The sequence below is a fragment of the Camelus bactrianus genome, chromosome 6, assembly GCF_048773025.1.
Source record: "Camelus bactrianus isolate YW-2024 breed Bactrian camel chromosome 6, ASM4877302v1, whole genome shotgun sequence".
Taxonomy (NCBI): Eukaryota; Metazoa; Chordata; class Mammalia; order Artiodactyla; family Camelidae; genus Camelus; species Camelus bactrianus.
In genome coordinates, this window is record NC_133544.1 from 52,179,352 (window position 1) to 52,204,896 (window position 25,545).

The 25,545-nt window shown below is 38.5% G+C and overlaps 1 protein-coding gene across 1 annotated transcript in view; it reads right to left on the reverse strand.

The window, feature by feature from the left end:
* Nucleotides 1-25,217, reverse strand: part of TTC6 (tetratricopeptide repeat domain 6) — a 160,962-nt gene extending 135,745 nt beyond the window's left edge. The window contains exons 1-2 of the mRNA XM_074365615.1: nucleotides 24,801-25,217; nucleotides 16,357-17,325 (exon numbers count right to left, since the gene is read on the reverse strand). Of these exons, the coding sequence (XP_074221716.1) occupies nucleotides 16,357-17,325; nucleotides 24,801-25,022 (1,191 nt within the window). The 5' untranslated portion in view covers nucleotides 25,023-25,217. The remainder of the gene's footprint in view (nucleotides 1-16,356; nucleotides 17,326-24,800) is intronic.
* Between the last annotated feature and the right edge of the window lie 328 nt (nucleotides 25,218-25,545).

Sequence of the window (25,545 nt, forward strand, 5' to 3'; positions counted from 1 at the left end):
AGAAAAATGACTTCTGTATGCCCAAGAGTGGCAAACACAGATGGGAAATCTGGAGAAACTGAAGGAGCCTTAGAGACAGGAACAAGGGGCAACTCAGCAGGGACCTGTGGAGACTGACGATGGAGGCGAGACCTGTTGAGCAAGTGGCATCTGTGCCTATCACAGGGAGCAGAAGTCTTCTTCTGCCCACTGCATCGTAAGTATTGGAGTCTCCAAGGAAAACAACACAGTCAAGCGCTGGAGAGAACAATGTTACATGAAGAGGAGACAGAATAAGACCAGCTTCACTAGTAGCCATTGGTCTGCCATGGCCAGCAAGTCCCTCCCGACAGCCGACGCAGGATCACAGGCCTTCCTACACCCCTCCTGCGCTGCAGAACAAAGAGCCCCGCCCCCTCCCCGCAGGGGACAAACATAGTAATGAGGTGGCCAAGTGCCATGTGACACACACACTTAAGCAGAACAAAGAAGTATTCGTTGTGTCTGAAACAGGAAAAGATATTTCCACACAAGGCTGCAAGCCAAGCACAAGCTGTGAGGACTCACGTTCTGGTAGGGAAGCACTCAAGCCCAAGGCCCATTTTCACATGGCTAAGTTGGGGCAGCTCAAAAGACTCCTTTTCCCAACATGACTTAAGTGAACCAAAGGACGGAAGAATGGATGTCCCAGCAGAGATGAGTATGTGATGTAATCTTAAGGAACTCTATAAATAGCCCAAGGATGGGGATGGGAAATCCCCAAATTGCTTAAGACCAAATTTCCGTGGTCCTGATGGAATGGGAACTCCAAATAAAGACTAAACTGAGTTCTAGAGAAACAGACATATTTCTTGCACATCTTTGTTTGGAGACTGAGATTCATATCCAGTACATGCTGAGACAGATTCCTCAACTATAAAATCAAAAGACTAAACCACAGAATAAGAAGAAATAATCTATGAATAACTTCATGCCAATAAATGCAGTGAAACTTGGATAAAAATTATTAGTATCTAGAAATGCATATTATAAAATTGACCTGGGGGAGGGAGGCAATTGAATGCCTGAATAAATTAATAATCTTTAAAGAAACTGAGATAATTTTTTAAAAATCTCTTTACCCAAGACACCACCCACAACATTACAGGTGAAAATTATCAAACTTCCAAGGAACAAATAACCTCTCTCTTACACAAACTGTTTTGAGAGAATAGAAGAAGATAAAAGGCATCCAACTTATGTGGCTAGTACAACCTGAATACCAAAAATGGACAAGGATAGTACAAGAAAAAAAGTATACAACAATCTCATGTATGAACATAAATGCAAAAACTCTAATAGAAATCCTCAGTGTATAAAAGCATACTGTAACATAAACAAGAATGTTTTTCCCAGAATGCAAGGATACTTCAGATGAACTAATATATTGCAACAACAGCTTAAAAAAGCAAAAAATAATTCAATAAAATTCAGCATTCACTAATGATAAAAATTCTTAGCAAGGTGAGAAAGGAAGTCAAAATAAATTATCTATCAAAAAGCTATAGTAAACATCATACTTGGTAGTGAAACTAAAAACCAAGCTTTTGTTTTAAAGTCAGAAATAAAATAGGGCTGCTCACTATCACAACTTCCATTCTGCACAAATTTTATTCAACAAGAAATTCTACAGGCAAACTCTTGGAACAAGTAAGAGAGTTCAGAGAGGTTATGGGATATATGATCAACACAATAAAACCAATGTAATAATAAACAATATGAAAATGTAAATAGAAAAACTCTCATTCACAAGAGCAATAAAATCTATAAGGCAGGGGTGTATGTGTGTGTCTAGTCAAATGTAATAGTTAAAACAGTGTAGTTAAACCTTACAGTGCTCATCTTACGTGACTTAGCAGATTTTGGCACAGTTATCAGATCCTTTTGGAAATACTTTCTTCACTTGGTTTCCAAGACCCCTTCTCCCAGTTTTCCTCCTACACCTGGCTCTTCTTAGCTCCTTTTGTTCATTCTACCTCTTCTCTCTAGCTCTATATAATAGTGGACCCCTCAGTCCTTAGATTTCCTCTCTTTTCCAACTACACTCCTCCCCTTGGTTATCTCTTCAAGTTTAATGAATTCAAATGCCACCTAATCCCTGATGATTCCCAATCTTTCCATCCCTAAACTCCCCACGGACCCCTAGAATTAAAAGTAACTGCCTATTCAACATCTCCACTTGGAAGTATATTAGGCATTTCAAACTTAACATGTCCAACCAAAATCAGTCCCACAACCTGGCTCACCCTTAGTTTTCACCAACTCAGAAAATGAAAATTACATTCTACTAGTTAGCTTCACTTACCAAAAACCATGGAGTCATCCTTGCCTCTTCTCTCTCCACACATTCAACTCATAAGTGATCCTCAAAATGCATGCTCAATGAGACCACCTCTCACTTTCTTTACACCACTATCACCACAGCTGGCCCGAGCCGCCATCATCTCTCACAAGGATTACTGCAATAGGCGTCTAACTAGTCTTCCCTCCTGCACCACTCCCACCTCTGTAATCTCCTGTCCACGCGGTAATCAGATGATCATTTTAAAACAAGGTCAGATCATGTCATGCCTTTGCTCAAAACCCTCCAATGCCTCCCACATCACTCAGAGTGAAATCCAAAGTTCTTACCATGTTCTACGGCACTCTACACATCAATAATTCTCAGAAGGGATGACACTGCTCCCTAGGGAACGTTTATAAATAGCCTGAGTGGTGGAGGCAGCATTTGGGGTTGTCACAATGCGAAAGTGCTGCTGGCATTTAGTGGGCAGGGAAGGGCCAGAGATGTACTAGAGATCCCATGGTTCACAGGACAGTCCCACAAAACAAAAAATGCCCCATATCCTACATAAGTTTTTCAAATGTCTGGAAGGCTTTCCTGTGGGTGAAAAACATAACTATCTGAGACCAGAACTGAACTCCATTTTATATATTTAAACACAAAATATTCCCCTTATTTAACCCACACTGTATTTTATAGGAACGCAACTACTTCCTCAATCAAAGGAAGACTGTACTTCATTTTCTTGGAAACTTCAACAAGAGTTCCTTACCATTTTAGAATACCCGGTCAACCACAGGCAACTGTGCTAGTAGTAATCTACCTACCAGAACAACACATTTGTTTGATTCTGCATCGTTAGCAGTTGAATACAAACATGTACAAAGGATACATGAAGCTCATTTTGTAAACTGAGAACCAAACATAATTAATTTAGTAGAGACATGTGAAACATGTGAATAATAAATATTTAATTAATAAAGGAAACGTTCTAACTATTATATAATTACCAATCTATATAATTTTAAAATATTTTAGCAAAATGATGATAAATTTGTCGTGAATATTACATGTTGAAGTTATTTATTTAATTTTGAATGGCCTGGGGTTTTTTGTTTGCTTTACTCTCATACTGTCTACAATGGTCTACTTCTCCATGTCTTCTTGTATTACTTTCTTTTTTCCAGTCCATCCTGTAGTCTCATCATCTATCAAAAGATATGGCTTGCAAGCTCTTTTTAAGTTCCAGAAACTGTGTCCTGACACATATTAAAATTTCAAGTTGGACAGGGAAAGATACACAAAATCTTATGGTAGCTCACAGAGGAAAAAATGTGATAATAAGTGTGTATATGTCCATGTATGACTGAAAAATTGTGCTGAACACTAGAATTTGACACAACATTGTAAAATGATTATAAATCAATAAAAAATGTTTAAAAAAATTTCAAGTTCAGAGATAATGGTTTTTTTAAAAATACTTTGTCACTTTGTCTTATGTCACAAGAGAGATTTATTCTGACACGACATATAAAGAGGCCTAGCTCATTTTCTCCATTTCAGAAGTCATTAATTGGTCACAGCATACGTCCCTACTTCACTTAAGGTTAGCTCCCATTTTCTTTTATCATATACACATAAGTCTAGTCTGCCACATGCACTGCTTTTTATTTTTCTGGTCATTCTTATACATTATGGCTGCTTATATTTCTACCCAAAGCACATTCATTATCAGTAGACAAAAGCAGCTAACAACTTCATTATGTCTCCCAGTGCAGTCTAATTTTATTTATTATATTTTATATTTTACATAATTCATATTCTTTATTTAAATTTAGATAAATATATTTTTATTTATATTATATATTTTATTTACATTATATACTATATATTATATAGAATATATCATATATTATTATATAGTATATAGTATATATTGATTTATATAGTATATATTATATATTAATATATTCTATTTTATTTACAAATTATTATGAAGAATTTATAATGTAATTATAAGTCACTCTCATTTTTTATGTTACAAATAGGGCATTGTATTAATTTTTTATATTACATGGGTAGGTAGGTGACAATTATCTATCAATTGGGTCTCAGGAGAGTAAAACAGGCAAAATATATGCAAAGTAAATGCAAAGAGAATGGAGTGCTGAGTTTGATAGTATTGAAAACCTTGGCTGATCTGGCTCCTGGCTACCTCTCTGACTTTTCTTCTACCATAACCCCACTCAAGACTTCCACCTGACTGTTCCTCAAATACCGCAGGAACATTCCTACCTTGGAGGGTCACAATGTTTCTTCCCTCTGCCTAGAATGATCTTCCCCCACACTTGTAGTGCATGACCTGCTCCATTACTTTCTTCAGACCTCTGCTCAAATGCCATATTCTCTAACTGGCCTTTTCTGACCATCTCATTTAAACATCTCTCTGCCCCATCATGCTCTCTCTCTCTTATCCTGCACTATTTTTCCTTATGTCATTTATTGCCACCTGAGACATTACTCTCTGCCTCCTGTCCCTAGAACATACGTCCCAAGAAAGCAGGGACTTCGTTTGTTCATTGTGTACTTCCCAGTGTCTGGTAGGGTGTCAGACATAATAGGCAACCAAGAACACTGAATGGATAGGCGAATGTCTTAAGGGTCAAAGAATGTGCTGGTAGGAGCCTGAATCTAGCAGGTAGGTTCCAGCTCCCTCATTCCCAACTGACACACTGCTGCCATGCTATTGAATGTCTGAGATATTGAACATTCACTGAATATTTCTTTGAAGAAAGGTTTCCACAAGTGAAAAGTACTGAAAAGCCACTGGCCTTTCAAATTAGCAAAGATTCAAAAACACAGTGATGCACAACTCTGATGAGGATGTAGGGAAACAGGCTGGTACTCACTATTTGTGGGAATGTAGGTGACAATTTTACTGGGAGGCAGTGTGGAAATACATACTAAGAGCCTTTAAAATCTGCAGTGTACTTAATGTGTGTTGTTTCATTTAAGATCATTTTACTCTCACAGTATTGTAAAATAAGTATTATTAACGCTACTGTGCAGATGAGAAAACTGAGGCACCGATAATTTTAAGGAGCAAATAAATTACAAGTCAAGGATCTCTAACAAGGCCATCACACTGCAATTCCAGGGCTTTCTCCACCAGTTTCCATTGTCTGCTATTCTCTTCTTAGGTTTACATAACTCCTTAAAAGCTAAAAAATGTGTCACATACAAAATCTTTCAATACTTAGTGCCTAGTGCAATGCTAAACATCGTGGGTGCTCAATAAACCTTTCCCAGAAGAGGGAATAACTCTTTGAGCTACAGAAGTCTCCATAGAAAGTGCATGACCCATAGAGACAACGAAAGAAACCCACTCAGTATTTCTTCTACCCTCTTCCATAGTAACAGAATGTGGACCTTGCTACACAGCTGCCCAGAATAATGACTTTATTTTCATCCTCTTTTATAGCTAGATGTGGTCATGTAGCTAAGTTCTGACTCATGAATTATAAACAGAACGGTGGGCAACTTCGGACACATGCTTTTCTTGTTCAAAGCCTTCCTGCTGGCTGAAGTGCAGATGTCATGGCCAGAGCAGCCATACTGTGGACCTTGAGATGACCTTAGTCATGAGGGGTACAGTCGGTCAAGCAGTAAGACAGCAGAACCCCCAACTGCAAAACACTGTATCAGTCCTACATTACCTTTTACATGACCTTTTTACAAGTGAAATAAACTTCTATCTTGTCTAAGTCACTGTTATTTGGGGTTTTCTGATTATCTGCACCCATTAGCTGCCTCGAACTAGTTCTATTGGGACTGCCACTTACTCCCATTTCCTTGTTACTTGATATTTGGCTAAACTGACTTGGCATTGTACTAGTGACAGCCTATATGAATTATGCATTCCATTTAGCATTTTCAAAGATTCCATTGTAGACGGATATTTAATAAGCTTTTTCATTTAACCATAAAGAGCAACAGAATAGGAGTCATGCATAAAAAGCCGTAATTCTGTGAACTGTCTAATAATCACTTTCCAGAGTAATAATTGATTGTCAAAGACTGTACATCTAGGAAGGTCTCAACAGCATAATGAAATCAGAACAAAGAAAAGCGTCTCAGCTGTCTCAATCTTTAATTTCTTCAGAACCCTACTTCCAATGATCAAGAGATGAAGAGCTTGATACTAGAGATGTTCTTGAGGGGAAATCTGGCTAAAATGATGAGGTCTGGCTTTATTATAATCTTCTCCTGTGTGCCTAATAAATTTGTAGTAAGCCAAGCAAAGGGCAGGAATCTTATTTACTGTTTTATCTGTGAGATCTAAAGGGAAGATAGACCACCAATTTAAAAGGTGGAAGAGAGGTGGAGAGCACAGAGGATTTTACTCATTATCAAGACTGGTCAAATCTGAGTTAACCATGTGATCATGATAACTCTGCAGCCTTACTTAGATAACATCTAAAGCGATGACTCTTCCTCCTGGCTTTTGCAAATTCCTGGTATGGCCACTGACACACTCCATCCTCTCAAGTCGAGGAGTCTCAACAAGACCCCAAACCCATGACAGATACTAAGATTTCGAGTATGTCAAAAGTAGCTCTCCTTCCCCATAAGGATGGGAACTCATAACCTATGCCACTGGACTAAGAAGAGAAAAAGTATTTGCAGGCATGTCTTCACTTTCAGAATAGCACAGATTTCAAAATAAAATAAAGCTAATAAAATGAAGTAGAAGTGGGTCAGTCTGATACTCTGCCATGGAAGATGGTAGATAATGGAGATTTCATCTTCTATTCATAGTAACAGCAACCTAAGTTGGCAGAATCAGGAGTACTTGACTGTGTATAACTGATCAGTGATCACATAACCAACTGCTAATGTCATCACTACCTGTAATCCATCCCACTTGTATTCGTTCACTTTATGACACAATCTTAGCCTGATTCCCATCCCACACCTAACATCTCTGCCTCCACCACAGGACTCTGTAAGCACCAATCCTTGCTTCTTGCTGACCTTCCCCAGCCTAAGTGCACTGGGCTCAGAATTCACTAGCAATAGGCTATAGGTGGCCATCCCATCCCGGGATGGGAGAGTGTGATGGTCCTCTCACTAATTCAGAGTCATCACAGAGATATGAGAGGGGAGAAATCACAGTGAGAAATAATTCTGGATACCTGGGGTCTAGGTCTTAAGACAGTGAGGGAAAAAAGAAGGGAAGATGGGGCGAAAGAGGGAAAGGAAGTGCCATCAACATGATGTACTAAGAATAAAAATGATTCTGGTCTGGAAGCCAAACGAACTAAGTGGGTTCTGGTCTCAACTATGCTAACTGGCTGTACAGCCTTGCAAAAGTCACTTTCTCTCATTGGGTTACAGTTTTGTCATCTATAATACAAAGTTAATTAGGTTACCTTCCAGCTCCAGACACTATTTTAATGAAAAATGAGGGTAAGGAAATACTATGGAAAAACTTACCAAAGGACTGTGAAAGTTCTTTTCCATATAATAAATACATAAAAATAAAGTAAAATATGTAAAAGAAAATTTATTAAATTAGAATGTATTATTTCCCTTTTCAATGCAATAGACTAAGAATTTAACCTTTTGTCTACTATGATTATAAAAACTCACAAAAATAATAAATATGGCTGATTTTGTCAAGCTATCCTTTTCCACTATAGTGAGACCAAGATTCAGTGCCCTTTACAGTGGACTAAGGAAATCAGGTACTTGTAAAAGAATGTTCTCCCCAAAATGACACACATATTCAGCACAACTGGGTAATGCACTACACCGTCTATTAGATTGCTTCTATTTGGGATGAAAGATGCTTAAACATGATTGTGGCTGCCTAGTTCTCAGGATTTTGATTTTACTATCAAAACTGTTTATCTACCTACCCTTAAAACCCACAAGTTTATCTACTATGCTTTAAAACAAGCATTGTAAAGCATACAGCTGCCTAGCTTCAGGCTATTTACAGCTACAGAATGACTGACTTAAATCACAACCAAATACTATAGTTCTCAGTGATAAAAAATAAACAGCTTCCTATGTACAATAAGTCAATGTGCAACCTAACTAGGACACTCCATCAATTCAATTTGCTGTCAAGGTAGCCATATTCTAAATCCTTATATCAATTTTTGCATTTTTAAAAACTGCTTTAAATTGCATAAACTCTTTCCTCTCATTTTACACAAGAGATAAAAATCATGACTTGAAGACATCACAAAAATTACTCTTAAAATGGACCAAAATTCTACAATTTTAAGATGGCAAGTTGTGCTGGATTTTAAACATGCAGTTCATCGGCTATGCCCACCTCAACTCCCAATGAAATCAGAGATCTAAGCCCTTGGACTAGTCCTTAAAATTTAAAAGCATTAAAAAAGATGTACATTAGGAAATCAAAGTTAAAACTGAGTTATGTATTGAAGTAACAATCCACGGAGGGGAAATGTTTCTATCCTAAATATCCAAATAATTGTATCTGAAGTAGCCAGAAAAAGCAATTATTTTGCTAACATTTAAAAATTCCTCACTTTACCTCACATGTACTCAAACTGTACTATATGGATCACTTTCAAAGTTCAAATGCTTTTGTCTTTTATAGTCTAAATTAAGAGATTTTATTATACAAACAAGCAAAGGAAAAAAATCATTGCTGGGCAGTATGTGTACTAAGAATCAGGGGGAAAAAAGTACATCTGAATTCTGCAATAAATTAGCATTCCATTTTTCAAGTAACTCTGTACGTCAGTCTTGAAAAAAAACTCCATGGAAAATAAACTGGACTTGTACCCAACAAAGAATAAGTTTATTTTAAAGGAGCAGTTCCTAGCTTGGTTCAAAATTATTATTAAAACCAAACCAGCTAAAGGAATAGGAATTTCCCCTCAAGAACTAATGTAAATATCTTATTTTTCACCTTTTAAAAATGAATGAAAATTAAATACATAAGCATTTTGTATTCACTGAAGGTATCCAAATGTTATCTGACAGACGTTAAAACTTTACAGAAAAAAAAACTAAATCAAGAAACTTCTTAATCATTATATCACTTGTACTAGTTTAAGTTTAAGCTGTTACATCTATGAGAACAATAAAGTACTGCACAAAGGGAATGTGTAAGAGAAAAAGTGTAATAAACCTGTCACTTTGAAGAGAAAAGATTTGCCCAAACTAGTCCCTCCCAATTGTACTGGTGTCATTCAAACAACAGATTGTTTTTCTTTGCCCAGATCCTGGTATGCTCCCTGATTTATACCTCCAATGAGCAAAAATTTGTTCCTAGAATAGGGAAAGATGAAATTTGAAAAGTAAAGAGCCACGGAAATGTTTACATACTATGGAATAACACGCAGCTATCTAAAAGAATAAATTAGAAACTATACATATTGATGTATTTCCACTGACATGTCAAAAAGTAAGTTGCAAAATAATGCTTACCATATGTTCTTATTTTTATTACAAAAAAAACCTAAGTGTGTTGTATGTATGTGTACACATTTGTACTAAAGAATTATGGTAAGTGTAGAAGGATAAACAACAAATATTGATTGCTACTGGGGAGTTAAAGAGGGCATGAAGGGAATTTATTATTGTTTCCTTATGTTTCCTCCTCCAATGTGTAAAAAGAAGCATAAACTTTTATAAGAATCTGATAACATTTGAAATTAAAGTTTCAATTTTGGGATAATTATCTATTCATATTCACTTGTAACAAATAACTCAGAGCTATCCCATGTACCCTTTATCAGCTTTCCCCTATGGTAGTATCACGTAAAACTATAATACAAAATCACAACCAGGATACTGACCTGACATAGTCAAGATACAAAACATTTCCATCACTACAAAGATTTCCCATTCCCAAAGGTTGCCTTTCTAAAGCTACACATGCTTTCCTCTCACCCTCCCCCACTCCAAGCCCGTCCTCAACCCCCGGCAGCCACAGATCTGTTCTCCATTCCTATAATTAATTTAGCCATTTTAAGAATGTTGCAAAATGGAATTATACAGTATGTAACATTAAGAGATTGGATTTTTTTTTTTTTGCCTCAGCATCATTTTCTGAAGATTCAGCCAAGTTGTTGCAGGTATCAGTACTTCATCTCTTTCTATTGCTGAGTAATATATCCACTTATGCTTTGAAGGACATCTGGGTTATTTCTAGTTTTTGGTATTAAGTAATAAAAGCTGCTATTCATCTCAGATTTTTTGTTTGAATGTAAGTTTTCATTTATCTAGGATAAATGCACTGATTTACCTATATCCCATAAATTTTGATAGTTTGTATTTTTATTTTAATTTAGTTCAGTATTTATTTCCCTGCAACTTCCCCTATTTGACTCATGGATTACTTAGAACTATATTGTTTAGTTTTCAAGTGTTTGTAGATGTTCCTATTACTGTTCTGTTACTAGTTTCTAGATTGCATTATAGTCAGAGAACACATTCTGTACATCAATTCTTCTAAATTTACTGAAGTTCATTTTTATGGCCCTGATATGTCTTAGTATACGTCCTAAGGAGAGCTGACAAGAATGTGTATTCTGCTGTTGTTGGGTGCAGTGATCTATAAATGCTGATTAGATCCTGATGGTTGATGGTGTTGTTGAATTCTTCCAAATCCTTGGGGAATTTGTCTAGTCTTCTATCAACTGTTGAAAGAACAGTGTTGACATCTTCAACTATAATTTTAGATTTGTCTATTTCTCTTTTCAGCTTTTACTTCATATATTTTTCAGCTCTGTTATTTGGTTCATCCACATTTAGGACTGCTTTGTCTTCTTGGTGGATTGATCCTTTTATCACATTATACTGCCCACTGTGTTTCTGGTCATTTTCTTCTGAAGTCTACTTTATCTGAAATTAATATAGCCACCTCTTTCGAATAATGTGTGCCAGATATATTTTTTCATGCTTTACTTTCAACCTGCCTAAATCACTATACTGGAAGTTTCTTGTAAACAATATATAGTTGGGTTATGTATTGAATCCACTTGCCAATCTCTCTTTCAATCTGTATATTTACCATTTACATTTAATGTAGTTATTGATATGTTTTTGAAGCTATCACTTTATTTTTTGTATTCCTTTTGTTCTCTGTTTTTTGCTTCTCTGTTTACTTTTACCTACCCTCTTGTGGGTTACTTAACATTTTTAAAATTCTATTTTGATTTATCTATAGTGTTTTTGAGTGAATTTTCTTTGTATAGCTTTTTTAGTCATTGCTCCAGATATTACATTATATATACACATAACTTAATCATAATCTACTGGTATTGTTATTTTCCAGTTAGAATAAAGCATAGAAACCTTATCTCCCTTTCTACCTGTTTACCTTCCTTTGCTTATAATTGTCTTAAATATTTCTTCTATGCACATTTAGAATCACATCAGACAATGTTATAATTTTAGCATCAGCCATCAAATACAATGAAAAGCTCGGGAGGAGAAAGAATGTGTACTATATTCAGCCATAGTTTTTGTTTACTGTGTTCTTTCTTCCTTGCCTGGTGTTTGTTCCAAGTCCTTTTTTCTAATCATTCATTTTTGTTTAGAGAATTTTCTTTAGCCATCTTTTTAGGATAAGACTGTGAGTGACAAATTCTCTTAGCTTTCCTTCATCTTAGAATGTCTTGATTTTTCCTTCATTCTTGAAGGATAATTTCATTGGATATAGAGTTCTTGGTATAATTCTTTCCTTTTAGCAGTTGAAAAATACTGTGTCATTCCTTCTGGCCTCTACAGTTTCTGATGAGAAATTCACTGTCATTTCAGGTTGTTTTCCCCTATATATAACACATTGTTTCTTTCTCATTGCTTTCAAGATTTTTTCTTTTCCTTTAGTTTTGAAAACTTTTGACCATTACGTGCTTTGGTTTGGATTTCCTTGGTTTGGGATTCTCTCTGCTTCCAGGACTTTGATGACATGAAGGTTAGATCTCCAGTTATAGTCCCACAAGTCCCTCAGGATCTATTTGTTTCCTCAGTCTATTGTCTCTCTGTTGCTCAGACTGAGTAAATTGCATTTCTGTATCTTCAGGTTCACTGGCTCTTTCCACTATCTCCTCTCCATTCAGTTTGTGAGCCATCCATCAAAGCTATTTTTCAGTTCTAAAATTTTTCTTTGGTTCCTCTTTATATGTTGTGTTTCTTTACTAAGACTTTCTATTTCTCTGCTAAGACTTTCTATTTTTTTTCTCATTGTTTCAAGTGTGCTCATTAGAGTTTTTTTTTTGTTTTTTTTTTTTTTGAAGGCCACTTAAAAATCTTTGTCAGATAATTCTAACATCTCTGTCATGTTGGTATCAAATGTCTTTGTTTCTTTCAGGTCTAAATGTTCCTGGTTCTTGGTATGGCAAGTGATGTTCTATAAAAACCTGAACATATTATGAGAGTCTGCATCCTACTTAAACTTTCTGTTTTAGCTGGCTTCCTCTGAAACTGCTCTAGTAGGGGCAGGAGGAGGAGAGCAGAGGCAGCCTCATTACTGCCAGGTATGGGTAGCAGTCCAAGTTCCCAGCTTGCCTTTGTTGATACCAGGGGTAAGGGGCTCCTTGTTACTGATGGTTGAGAGTAAGAGTTCTGGCTCCCCCTAGGTCTCTACTGACACTGGTTGGGAGGGATATGAGTGTCTCATTACTGTTCCCCAAATAGCATCCAGGGATCCCATAGAGAAAGGGGTGAGGGAGCCTCTTTACTGCTGGGCGGTGTTGAAAGTCTTGACTCTCCACTGACACCACATCATTAGCGAGGGAGTCGGAGTACCTTGTTACAGCCTGCTGAGACTGGAAGTTTAGGCTCCCCACTCAGCCCTGGCTGGTGGCACTGGGGATAAGGCCATAGGTTTTTCTGCAGTGTTACTGAGAGTAGCACAGTTATTGTCTAGAAGTTTTGTCCTGCTAGGCTTCTTGATTCTTTAGCTGAAGAGAGCAAGTTTTTTGTTGGGGCTTTTTCTGTCCACACCCACTGGCAGTCTTAGGTTACCAGCTTCTTTAGCTCCAAGTCTGGCAGATATGAGACAAAAAGAAAACTTGAGAACTCATCACTACATGATTCCTTGAATCCCCAAATCCTTGGCCAGTCTGTCTTCTCTCCAACTTTTGGTGTCTTCTCATGTTTGTCTTACATACGTTGTCCAGGGTTTGTACTTAGTTGTAATTAGCAGCAGAAATAAGAAAAGTACACCTATTTCATCTTCCCTGAAGTGAAAGTCGGCGTAAGTTTTATGATAAAGCATTTACTTGTGAGCTGTACATTATTTGTTTATAAGAGACCTTGGAACATGAACTCCCCCTTAATTAGGTCAGGGTAAGCTGTTTTTCTTTTGAGTTATGAGGCCAAAAACAACTACACATGACAGAAGCAAGGAGAGGCTGACTCCTTTATCCTCAATCAACATTTGGAGAGTAGTCTCTGAACGCCAGTCTCATGTAATTAGAATGTATTTTGTGAGTGACAGTATTGAATTCCTCGGCAAAACAAACGTAGGACCTATAACACTTCTGTCTCTCCTGCCATGGTGTATGCATACTGTTTAGGCCAGCAGTTCTCAGCTAGGTAGGAGGCTGAGAGGGGAGCGATTGTTCCCTTCTCCCCAGGGTCTCATTTGGCGATTGTTACAACTTGGGGTGGCGGGGGGGTGGGAAGAGTATCATACTTTTGGCATCTAATGAGTAAAGGCCAAGGATAATTCTAAACATCCTACAATTCAAAGGACCACCACCCACAGCGAAGAATTATCCAAACCAAAAAGTTAAGTGCCGAGGTTGAGAAACCCTGGTTTAGATGTTTGACCTATATTTGACAGCTAAGTTTAATCTTCAGGTATCCTGTGCACCTTTTGGTCTGTGTAATTGTTTGTGGTGCCCTGAATGCTAGGTCTGGAAGGGCCTTGCCCAAGCTCTAAACAGAGACAGCACACCCTGCCAAGACCGTCTTATCCTCTGGCTTTCCGTCAAGGGGCTGGCACAAGTCAAGATGTCTGAAGTGAAGAATCATATTCCTTGCTTATCATGGAGAGACCGTTGTTCATATAAACTTCAAATGCTTACAACAAATGCCCTTATTACTCTAATTTTAAGAATTTTTAAAATCAGAATTTTGACACCACTTTTACACTTGCATTTTCACTGCTGTCTCTCACATACCCAGCCACAGCCATTTCGACAAATTCCCCATGTTCCCTTCTCGCCCTAATAAAACTTCTGAGACCACCTTCTTTCAAAATAATGCAGAACTCCATCTTCTGGCATTGCTGAGGTGGGGGGAGCAGAATTTAAAAAGCAAGAATGAAATCTAGCTACATTAAAAGTCAATACAATGGGAGGCAAGGATGGGACTGAGGCATTTGATACTGGCCAAGTATTGGAACAAGGGGCTAGTGCCCCTGACTCCTGGCCCTAATCCTCCAGGCCACTCTCCTGCACAAAACAACTCGGGTAACTAAAGCACCAAAACAGGATACACAAGGGAAATGGAATACCAGGAAGAACAGAATTCACTGTCCTAGTGTTCATTCTTCATTTGATACTCTACTTTCTTATATTCTATTCTATTTGAACCCTTCAAAATGTGCTTGCTCTTATGGGCCCTTGCTCTAAAAGTGCGACCTTCCCCAACTGTACAGGACCTCTGAGCCAGTTTCTAACAGTTTATTTGTGTCAAGTCCCTTCACTATGTCACAGAACTCCTTCTCACAGGGCAGGCACTGAGGCCTTTGTTCTCTCTGTCCAGGCTCTCCAAGTGCACCCCTGATTCCTTTTTCTATCAGACCCACAGAAAACCTAATTAGAAATACCCATTTTGAGATGGCCTGAGCAGTCACACTCATCTTGTTCAGTAACTGCTGGGAGGTGTGGGTCTTAATTGAAAACATTTGTCCTATTCTGCCAACAAACATTAGGTCAAAGACAACACTGGGGACTCTTGTCCTTACATGTTTTTGTTTTCCTAATGGGCTTTAGGATCACATTGCTTAAATCACAGCCAAGAGTATATTCTGGGGCTGAAACTATTTTAAAGACATAATGTGGCAGCAGTATTCTGTGTACTAACAAGAGGTTTGGCACTGCAGCCAAGAACAGTAAAAGAATCTTCTTCTCTCTTACTGTCATTCTCATTGCCATTCTCAAAAATCTCTCTCACTTTCTACCTCCCTCCTTCCCTCCCTGTCTTTCTGTGTGGGACTCAGATTCCCCTGTTATTATTTTCACTTTAAATGTCCATGTCAGAGCAAGGGCTACATAATGAAGAAAATATCTTAAACCTCTACCCCATCTAGCTTTGCTCCCTGCTGGGGACACATCACAATCAACAAATAGATGGTCCTGGCATGGTTCCAGTCCACTCACTGGGGTGTGACTGGCTGGAGTGGAATCCCAGCTCTGCCATGCCTTAGCTGCAGGACAGTGAGCCAATCCTTTCAACCTCACTAAAGCTTGGAAGGCTCCTATGTCAAATGGGGCTCTTACTGTATCCACCTGATAGGGTTGTTCTGGGGACAAAAATGCACACAAAGCATGTCCCATAGTGCTTGGCTCACAAGAAACACTTATGATCTCTATAATTGGGAAGGCCTAGAAAGTAAATTTTTAAAAGATATTTTAAGAGAATGGTTTTCACTAAAAATATTACACAACTCTTATGAATTCAACTTCTTAATAGTAGTACATTGATCATAGGATATAGATTCACAGTTAATAATGTTCAATGATACAGAAAAAGACTGAGTTTTTTAATACGAAACATCGGTTATGTCCATACTAAATAATCGGGAAGACTTTGGAAGGTTATCAGTGATGTACTACTCAAGTTCTTGGGACCAGCTTTCAATTTCTTTCACTTTGAAAAGATGATACCCTCCCTCGATGGAAAACTCAAAACTCAAAGAACTTGAATAACACCGCAGCATTTTGTCTAGCTGGTCTAGCTTGTAGCACACTGTACTCACTGAAAGATTTTATGTACCTATCCTAAAGCTGCATTTACCCAGGGAAACACCACTCTCCTGGTTCACCTACTTCCATCTTAATGTCGTAGTTCTGGCCGAGGACGCTCTGGATGAGTTCTTTGATGGTCTGGTCGGAGGCCAGCTGGGCCTCGGACTGCAGCGAGACGATGATCTCCTCTATGGAAGTCGGGGCCGCGCGCAAGGGCTGCGGGGCCTGCGGAGCCTGCGGGGCCTGCGGAGGCTGCGGGGCGGCCTCCCGCGCGTCGCTCGGCGCGTTGCTCTCGCGGTCGATTTTGGAAACCGGCCCCAAGGCCCCCCGCGGCTCGCCGCCCAGGCCCTCGCGTAAGGAGCGGGTGCGAATCCTCACTCTCCTCTGCAGGCCGGCCGCCTCCGCATCGCCGTCGTCGCTGGAAAGGGAGCTGCCCTTCCTCTCCCTGGCTCTGCGGGCCTCCGCGAGAGGAGCCGGCTCCCGGGCCGGGAGGAGGACCGGCTTGGAGCCCGCGGGTCGGGGGCTCCTCGGGCCCTGGCGCGCCCGGGCCTTCCCACTGGGCGCAGGCGGCGGCATCAGGACCACAGGTCTGGACGTGCCGGCCATGGAAGCGATGACCGGCGGCTTCTCCTGGGGCGGGTGCCGCCGGAACGCGGAGCTCCGCAAGTAGAAGTCCTGGGGGCGGAACGGCCGGGTCTTCCCGGGAGCGGCCGCCTGGCTCGGGCCCGGGGGGAGCGCCGCGCCACGGGGCGCCTGCTGCAGGAGGGCCGCAGCGCGGGGCGCAGGGCCCTTAGCCCGAGGGGGGCCTGGTGGCTTGAGGGGCCCGGCGTGGGAAGCGCTCCCCTTCTCCCCCTGCCAGGCCGGGCTGGGGACCTGGAGGCCTGAGATGACTTCACCCACAGCCGGTTTGGAAGCCAACTTCTGCTTGAATTGGAGAAAATCCTTTTTAGTCTCCTTGCGAACCTTCTCAAGCTCTTTAAAGATGTACGATTCTTCTTTGCATTTCAGTCCAAAACGCTTTGAAATTGTGGACATCTTGTCTAATTTGTCCTGGGAAAATAACAATACACTAATATATAATAACAATATTTTTATTGATAAATACAATTTCAGTTTTAAAAAGCTTCTCATGGTAGAACACTTCCTGAGGCACGAGTTGGGTAGTATTTGTTTGTATCATTTTAAATCCAACTATTGGCCTTCCCACAGAAACAATGACATATCTTTAAATCAGTAACTTTTTTATAGTGGGAGTTTCCGAAACCCCTATTGGATTTATTTTAACATTTGTTTAGACTGTAGCACCTCACTTCCAGGCAACCACTATACACAGGCGTAGAAAATCTGAAGTAACTCTAATGAGAATAAAGAAGAGGTCAGCTGTGGCCTGAATCCTACCTGCAAACATGTTTTTCAAATGCTCAGTGTTTTCCAAAAATATTAATTCATAGCCAGCAATTTTAAATTGAGAGATTTTTCACATAAAAATCCAGATTTGCAGTTTCTCTGGGGGAAAAAAAAGGCTCTGGTAATACAAGGGCCAAATCCCTACTCTTGTGGCAGGACTGCAATTTCCTTTCTTCTTCAGTTGGTCCCAGGTGTCCCCATCCCTTAGCAGCTTACTTGCCTCAATATGTCACCAGAGACAGAGCAGAGTGTATGAAGGGAGAGGGATGATCAGTCACAAGGTAGGCTGCAGCGAGATCATGAGGCCTTGAATGCCAAGTGTTTGTACTTTTTCTGTGGGCTACTGGAAACCATTCAAAAACTTTTCACAGAAAAGTGGCTTGATAGGATCTGGTGCTTGGGAGATACAAATATTAAGTGGGAGAAAAAAATAAAGGGAATGAGGGCAAAGAAGAGCTTCCATAACTTGAGCCTAAGGCCTGGGTTTTGTAACAGAGGAGAGTGAAAACACCGTAGAAGGTAAAACTGATAGGATCTGGCCAATGATTAGGAATAAATGGGAGCAATTAAAGCTTCTTCATAAAATAGCTTTGAGTCACTTTGATGAAGTCTTGGTCATAACAAAGTGCATAATAGAGCTTTTGCTATTCATTGAATTCTACTCTTAAAAATGGTTAAGATGGTAAATTTTATGTGTATTATCACAATTTTTAAAAAAAGGGTATGCTGTTCAACACAGCCAGCTCTCTATGATTATCAGTGAATTGTGAGACCTTGAGAGCTCTGAGATCATTACCAAAAGCCAGGCTAACAGGAAATATAAGCAGAGAAGGACTAAAGACAGACTCTTTGGCACTCTCACAGGTGGGAGGTGGGAGGGGCAAGAGCAGTCACAGAGGTGAGAACATGTGAAGTCAGTTCCACAGAAGCCAAGAGGAGGAGAGTGTCAAGAAATAAGGGTAAAATGATGAAAATAAAAGCAGAAAATAATGAATTAGAAAAACTAATTTATTTATTTCTTAGAAAACCCAAGGCCAAGGTTCACTGAAGATAAAATACAATAATAAAGTAGAAACAGCTCTGGAATATCATCATTATTTGCAAATATGATTATCTATCTAGAAAATCTAAGCACTAAAGAACTATTTAGGATTATAACAGAGGTGTATGAATAAAAATCTTTAATTTTACTGAAGGACTTAAAAGAAAGACTTGACTGAATAGACAGTTAATGTTCCTTAGCGAGAAGACCAAATGTTTTAACTTTATCACATCTTCCCAAAATTCTGTACTGGTTTATTGCCATCATAATCAAAATCTAAAAATGATATTTGAAAAGAAATTCTGAATTCATTTGAAATAATAAACAGGGTAGATTAGCCAAAATTTTGAAAAAGAGAAATGAGGGAGCACTTGTCCAACAAGATAATTAAAACTCATACAGATAAAAGAACTAAAAATACTGTGGAGTCAACATAGAGACTGAGCAAAAGAATTAAGAGTAACATGGGTTATATTAGAAAAACAGCATTAAATTGGTGAAAAAAGAATTATTCAATAAATTGTGCTGAGGCAATGGGTTGACTATGGGAGCAGGGGTGGGTAGTGAAGGGAATTACCTCAGTTTATGCCACACACTAAAATAAAATGGATTTAAGACGTAAATGTGGAAAGAAATACTTTTCTCATGTTACTTTGCATTTCTTGCTTATCACCTGTCCACATTTCTTGGTTGAATTTATTTATATCAACTGATAAAAGTTATTTTTACAATTAGATTTCTTCATTTATCATGTAGTATGGGCAATATGAAGAAAACATCCTATTTAGCCTCTAAATATGGTCATAATGCTTTTAATCTCTAAAATATCCCCTGCTGGTTCTCAAATCCAAGACCCTGCTATATGACATCTGGGGATCAATAGGCTTTCTTTCTCTACCCAGTTCCACTACTGAATAGACCTTGAACAACTCAGTTCTATCTGTAACAAGATTTCATATTACAAAGTGAAAATAATAATCTGTTGCCCCTTTTCCCAGCCATAGTATATGAACATTAGAAATGACTTATAAAGCCCATAAGGAAGTTCTCTTATTTAAAAATTGCTGTATAATCCCCCCCATAGTGTTTTGGCTGTTAATTGTTTGCACAGGTGGTAGTACGCTCACACTGACACCATCTGCATTTCTTCCTACAAAAGACTGAAAGGTAGTAACTGGAACAGAGCACAGACCAGAAACACATTAATACCTGATGGGAATCTGACTTGACTCTCTCAATTGCACTTCCCTTTTGTTTCTTAGTTCCTCCTTTGTATTCCTTCCCAGCTTGTCCCAGGCTTTTGGTTTGCTACTGAAGCTTAACAAGTGTTCATTGTTTAACACTTTTCAGTATATTCCCTCAAGCTCTTCATAGGAAAGTTGTTCTTTATATGTAAAAATGAAGCAATAGGAAATAGAACGTCTATTGTGTTTTCAAGGTAGGTGGTAGCTCAATGCTAAATGAGCCAGTCCTTCAAGTCCATCAAAACTGGTGCCTTTATTACCCCCACCCACCTCTTAACACTACAAAATGATTTTTAAGCATCCAATCTCACGGCAAAATAATATGTTCTCTTTTTTTGGTAGCAACTTATTAAAAGAAAGAGACCAGTTCTGGTCTGGAGGTACTCAAGGAAAAATAATATAGCTGTCCTGAAAGGAGGAAGTATTAATCTACATACAGTGTCACACCTGCTGCTCACAATCTAGATTGATTGTTTACCCTACACTTTAAAATGGGACAGGATGTGCTTGAAATCTTTGCAACCTGAGCAATAATTCCACTCTCCTCTTCCTTTCAATTATTGGAACTCTGTGCCTTTTCCTTCCTCCTCTACCAGGAGGTTCAATGTCTGAGCAGTGAGATAGAAAGACCAAGAGCCAGTCTTCTCTCTTCCACAAGGTCTGGTCAAACAAAGAGGAACCTCTCAGCCCAAAAGGGCTAAAGGTCCAGGGAGGGCTACCCATGTGAATTCTCCTGACTCTGAAACAGGTTGCTTACTGGTTCTTGCAGGTGTGGCTGTTCTGCCTGTTAGAACAGAAGATCCAAAACTGTGCTCTAGGCTGTAACCCAAGTGGAAATAAAGAAAGCAGACCACCAGATGACCTGGTTCCAAGCTACAGAAACACCTGACACAGGGGAAGGACTCATATGTTAGGCCTAGCCCATCAGAGTATTACGTTGGGAAATGGAGCCAAAGCCCCAGCTGGTTATATGAATTATTTGTCTTTGACCTCCTCCTATGTATAGTCACTGTCAATTCAGTGGGAAGAGTCACCCATTAAGGACAAGATTTAGGTTCTCTTGGGCCTATGGCCAAATATCATCTCAATTCACTTCCTAAATTTCCTACCAACATCAACTTCCAATACGCAGCACCACAGTTCCAAAAGAAACATGTAAGCCCAAGGACAGTCTATCTCATCTAGTAAAATCTTCAGCATTGCAAGGTAAATAAAAATATTCTGAAAACAGTGTTTGCTTTTGAAATATTAGTGGTAGAAACAAGCTCTGTTCACATACTTACAATTTATGAAAAAGTCTAAAAGGAAATATACAAACATTTTAATAATTTTGCTAAGAAATGGGATAATAGTAAGCTTGGTACATTCAAAGCTGGATAAAGTCAAAGAAAATCACATGTAAGTTGCTATAAACCAAAGACAAAGATAAAATACTGAAGGAAACAGAAAAACAATGCATTAATTATATGGCAATAATTCAAATGACCATGGACTTCCTATCAAACACCACTGCAACCAAAGGACAGTGAAACAAGATTTGTAACATGCGAAAAGACAAAAAAAAACTGTCAACCCAGAATTAGATACCTAGCAAGCATATTCTTTTGAAAAAAAAATGGAAGGTAAAATGAAGGCATACTCAGATGCAGAAAAACTAAGAGAATTACTCACCAGCTGACTAAAACTACAAGAAATGCTAAAGAAAGTTCTTCAGGCTGAAGGGAAATTATACCAGTGGAAAACCCAAATCTTCAGGAATGAATTAAGAAGATTAGAAATAGAAAACATCTGGGTAAGTTTAAAAAAAGCATATTTTCATTTTTGAATTGTATGAAAACTTACACCATTGTCTTGTTGGGTATTTGCATGCACAGACATAATGCATATGACAACACCTAACAAGACTGGAGTGGGGACAAGTAAGGGAACTACAGTTGTTAAGATTTCCACATTTTTTGTAAACTAATTCAATATTAACTCGGACTATGAAATGTTAAGGACATATACTGTAATTCCTAGAGAAACAATTTTTAAAATAGAAAAAGTTGTAATAAAAAGTCAATGGATAATAAAATGGAACTCTAAAATATTATTAAATCTTAGGAAATATTTTAGACTAAAAAATAATGAAAATATAATATGTGAGAATGTGTGGAGTACAGCTAAAGCTGTGATTAGAAGGAAAATTAGAGTTTAAATGCTTAAATCAAAAAGAAAAAAGGCCTTAAGTCAATAACCTAAATTTCTACAATAAGAATCTAGAAAAAGAGTGAAATATACCCAAAGTAAATAGAAGGAATAAAGACATATATCACTCGAGAAGAAAACAAAAATACAGTTGAGACAATTAACAAAGCCAAGAGGTGGTTCTTTAAAAAACATTAACAAAATTTTTAAAACCCCTAGCTAGACTGTTCAAAAATAAAAGAGAACAAAAGTCACTAATATCAGGAATGATAAAAGGGTTTTCACGACAGATCCTAAAGATAGTAAAGGATAATAAGAGAATATGACAAATAACTTTATGCCAACAAATCCAATAATTTAGATGAAATGCATATATCTCTGAAAACTGCAACTTACCAAAATTAAAATAAGAAACAGAAAATCTAAATACTGTATTAAATAAACGTATTAATTACCAAAAATCTTACCCCAAAGAAACTTCCAGGTCCAGATAATTCTCTCAAACATTCAAGAAAGAAATAATACTACCTTAAAAATATATTCTCAGAAAAAGAGGAAGGAATTCATTTTCTGAGATTTGCATTACCCTAATACCAAACCTGACAAAGACATCCTTTTCAAAAAGTAAAATTACATAGCAATATTCCTCATAAACATAGATGCAGAAATCTTTAATAAAATATTAGCATATTAAATGCAAAAATATTTTTTAAAAAGAAAAATATATCCTGATCATATAGAGTTTATCCCAGGATTGAAAAATTGATTTAATATTTAAATATCAATATAATTCACAATATTAACAGGACATAGAAGAAAAAAATAAGATGATTTCAATAGTGGAAAATCACATGACAAAATCCAACACCCATTCACGATAAAAAAAATAAATAAATAACTCGGAAAACTATGAGTCACAGAGAACAACCTCAGTCTAAGAGCATTTTTTTAAAAAAATGCAGTTAATGTTTTATTTTTGCTTTCCCCCTAAAGCTGAAACTAGACAAAAATGCCTCGACTCTAATCACATCTATTCAACATTGTACTGGAGGTCCTAGCCATTGCAATATGACAGGGAAAAGAAATAAAAGGAATAAAGACCAAAAAGGAAGAAGTAAAACTGCCCCTATTATCAGATGACATGACTTTTAGGTTAAAAATCCCAAGGAACTCACAAAACAATTACTAACGCTACTGAATGAATTATTTAAGTTGTACAATACAAGGTTAATGTACAAAATCAATTGTATTTTTATATACTAGCATCAAACAATTGGAAAATAATATCCCCCAAAACATAAGTACTTAGGAATTAATCTAACAAAAGATATCCAAAATCTCTACATTGAAAATTACCAAAAAATGCTAAGAGAAATTAAAGACCTACGTAAATTTAGGAACCATGTTTGAAAACTGGAAGACTCAATATTGTTAAAATGGTAATTCTCCCCAAATAGATCTATAGATTCCACGCATTCCCAATCAAAATTATAACAGGCTTTTTTTTTAACATAATTACAAGCTGATTCTAAAATGTATACAAAATTCAAATGACTTAAAATAACTAAAGAGATTTTTAAAAAGAAAAAAGAAGACTTACTTACACTACACAATTTCAAAATTTACTGTTTACTACAGTAATCAAGGCAAAGATCCCAGCAAATCATTATTCTCAGTAAAGGAAGCCAGGCACAAAAGAGCATATATTGTATACTTTCATTTATATAAACTTAACAGAAAATGCAACCGATCCTATGGTGTTACACAGCAGATCAGTAGTTGGTTGGGGGCAGTAGGAGAGAGTGAGAACAGGGGTGGATGGCAAAGAGGGCAGAGGAATGAAAAGTGTCTGTTAATTTGATTGCAGTAGTTGTTTCAAAAGTGTGTACATCTGTCAAAACTCAACTTGTACACCTGTACATTATACCAACCATACATTCTGTACATTTTATTGAAAATAAATTATACCTCTAATAAGTTGTAAATGGAAAAAAAACAATTTGTTAAGTTTCTATATTTGCATATTAAACATAAAAAGAACTAATGAAGCCCTTTAGATTCCTGCAGTGGTAGCTGCAACAGATTCACAGTGGAGCTGTGGCTTTAACACCAAATAACCCCTGAATTAAGCCTACAGTGTCCCACTGTCCACTTAAGAGTTTTAGGGCCACACTGAGGAAAACAGCCCCCTATTCCAAAGTTAGACACACTGACCTCAGTGGGGAAGGTCACTTAACCGTGTTTAATGTTTGCCCAAAACCACCAGCCCCTGTCAAGGGACAGTAGAAAAGGTCAAGGGGTTGGAATTAAATTCCCTCCTCTGTGACCTTTCACCTTCCCCACAGCCCCTCTGACTCCTCCCCCTCTTTCGCTTTCCTAACCCTTATTCTTTTCCCCACAGCCTGGTCATCACAACATACCTATTATTTCCTCCCACCGGGTTTTCACTCCTCCCGGCTCCTCCTCACTCCGTGCTTCCAGCCCCAATTCCTTTTCCAACCTCAGCCCCATTCTCCGTCCTGATTTTCCCGGCGGTTAGAGAGGCCGAACGCAGGAGACAACTGCTCCGCCCAAATACCGCAGCCTCCCCTCTCCACACCTCCCAGACGAAAGTACCCGCGCCCCAGTCCGCGTCCTCCTCTCACCCGCCTCCCGGGACGCCTCTGCTCCCATTCAGGTGGCGGGGAAGTTGGCACCGTCGCCGACACCCGGCCAAGAGTCCAACCGGCCGTTCGGGGCTGAGCGGCCTGGTGGGCTCGCACCGGCTCTCGGGGACGCACCGACACGCCCCGTTGCCCAGCAACCAGCCGCATGCGCCCACCTCCGCCGGGGGCCCCCGCCCCTGGACTTGGCCCTCGCGGATTCATCCGCGCCGTGGGCTCCCACCTGGTGCGTTTCTACCTCCCAGAACCAGTTCTCGGACCGCCTCGAATTCGGAGTCCAACTCGCTGAGAAGCCTCCCCTTTCCAGGTGGTGTGGACCGTGGTCCCAAAGAGCCTCCTTAACTAATAATCTAGGTCGCCGTTTTCGCCCAGCTTTAACTCAACTGCTTTTTTTTTTTTTTTTTTTTTTTGGCACTCTTGGCTGTTCTTTCTACATTTAAACGAATAATCTTGCATCAGGAGATCTGAAGTGGTTTTTTTTTTCCTTTCCTTTCCTTCCCTTTTTTTTTTTCTTTCTTTCTTTCTTTCATATGTTTTTAACTATATGTCCACAGTACATGCCAGTTAAGCGTACATCTCAGGAGTTTTTTGTCATGCTTTCCACCTAAAGCCCAACTGGTAAAGAAAATCTGGAAATCAAAAAAATGAGATTGAGACTTCTGGAGAGTTCCTATTAAAATAGCAAGTTCAACCATATTCAGAGTTACTGATGTCCAAGGTAAGAAAG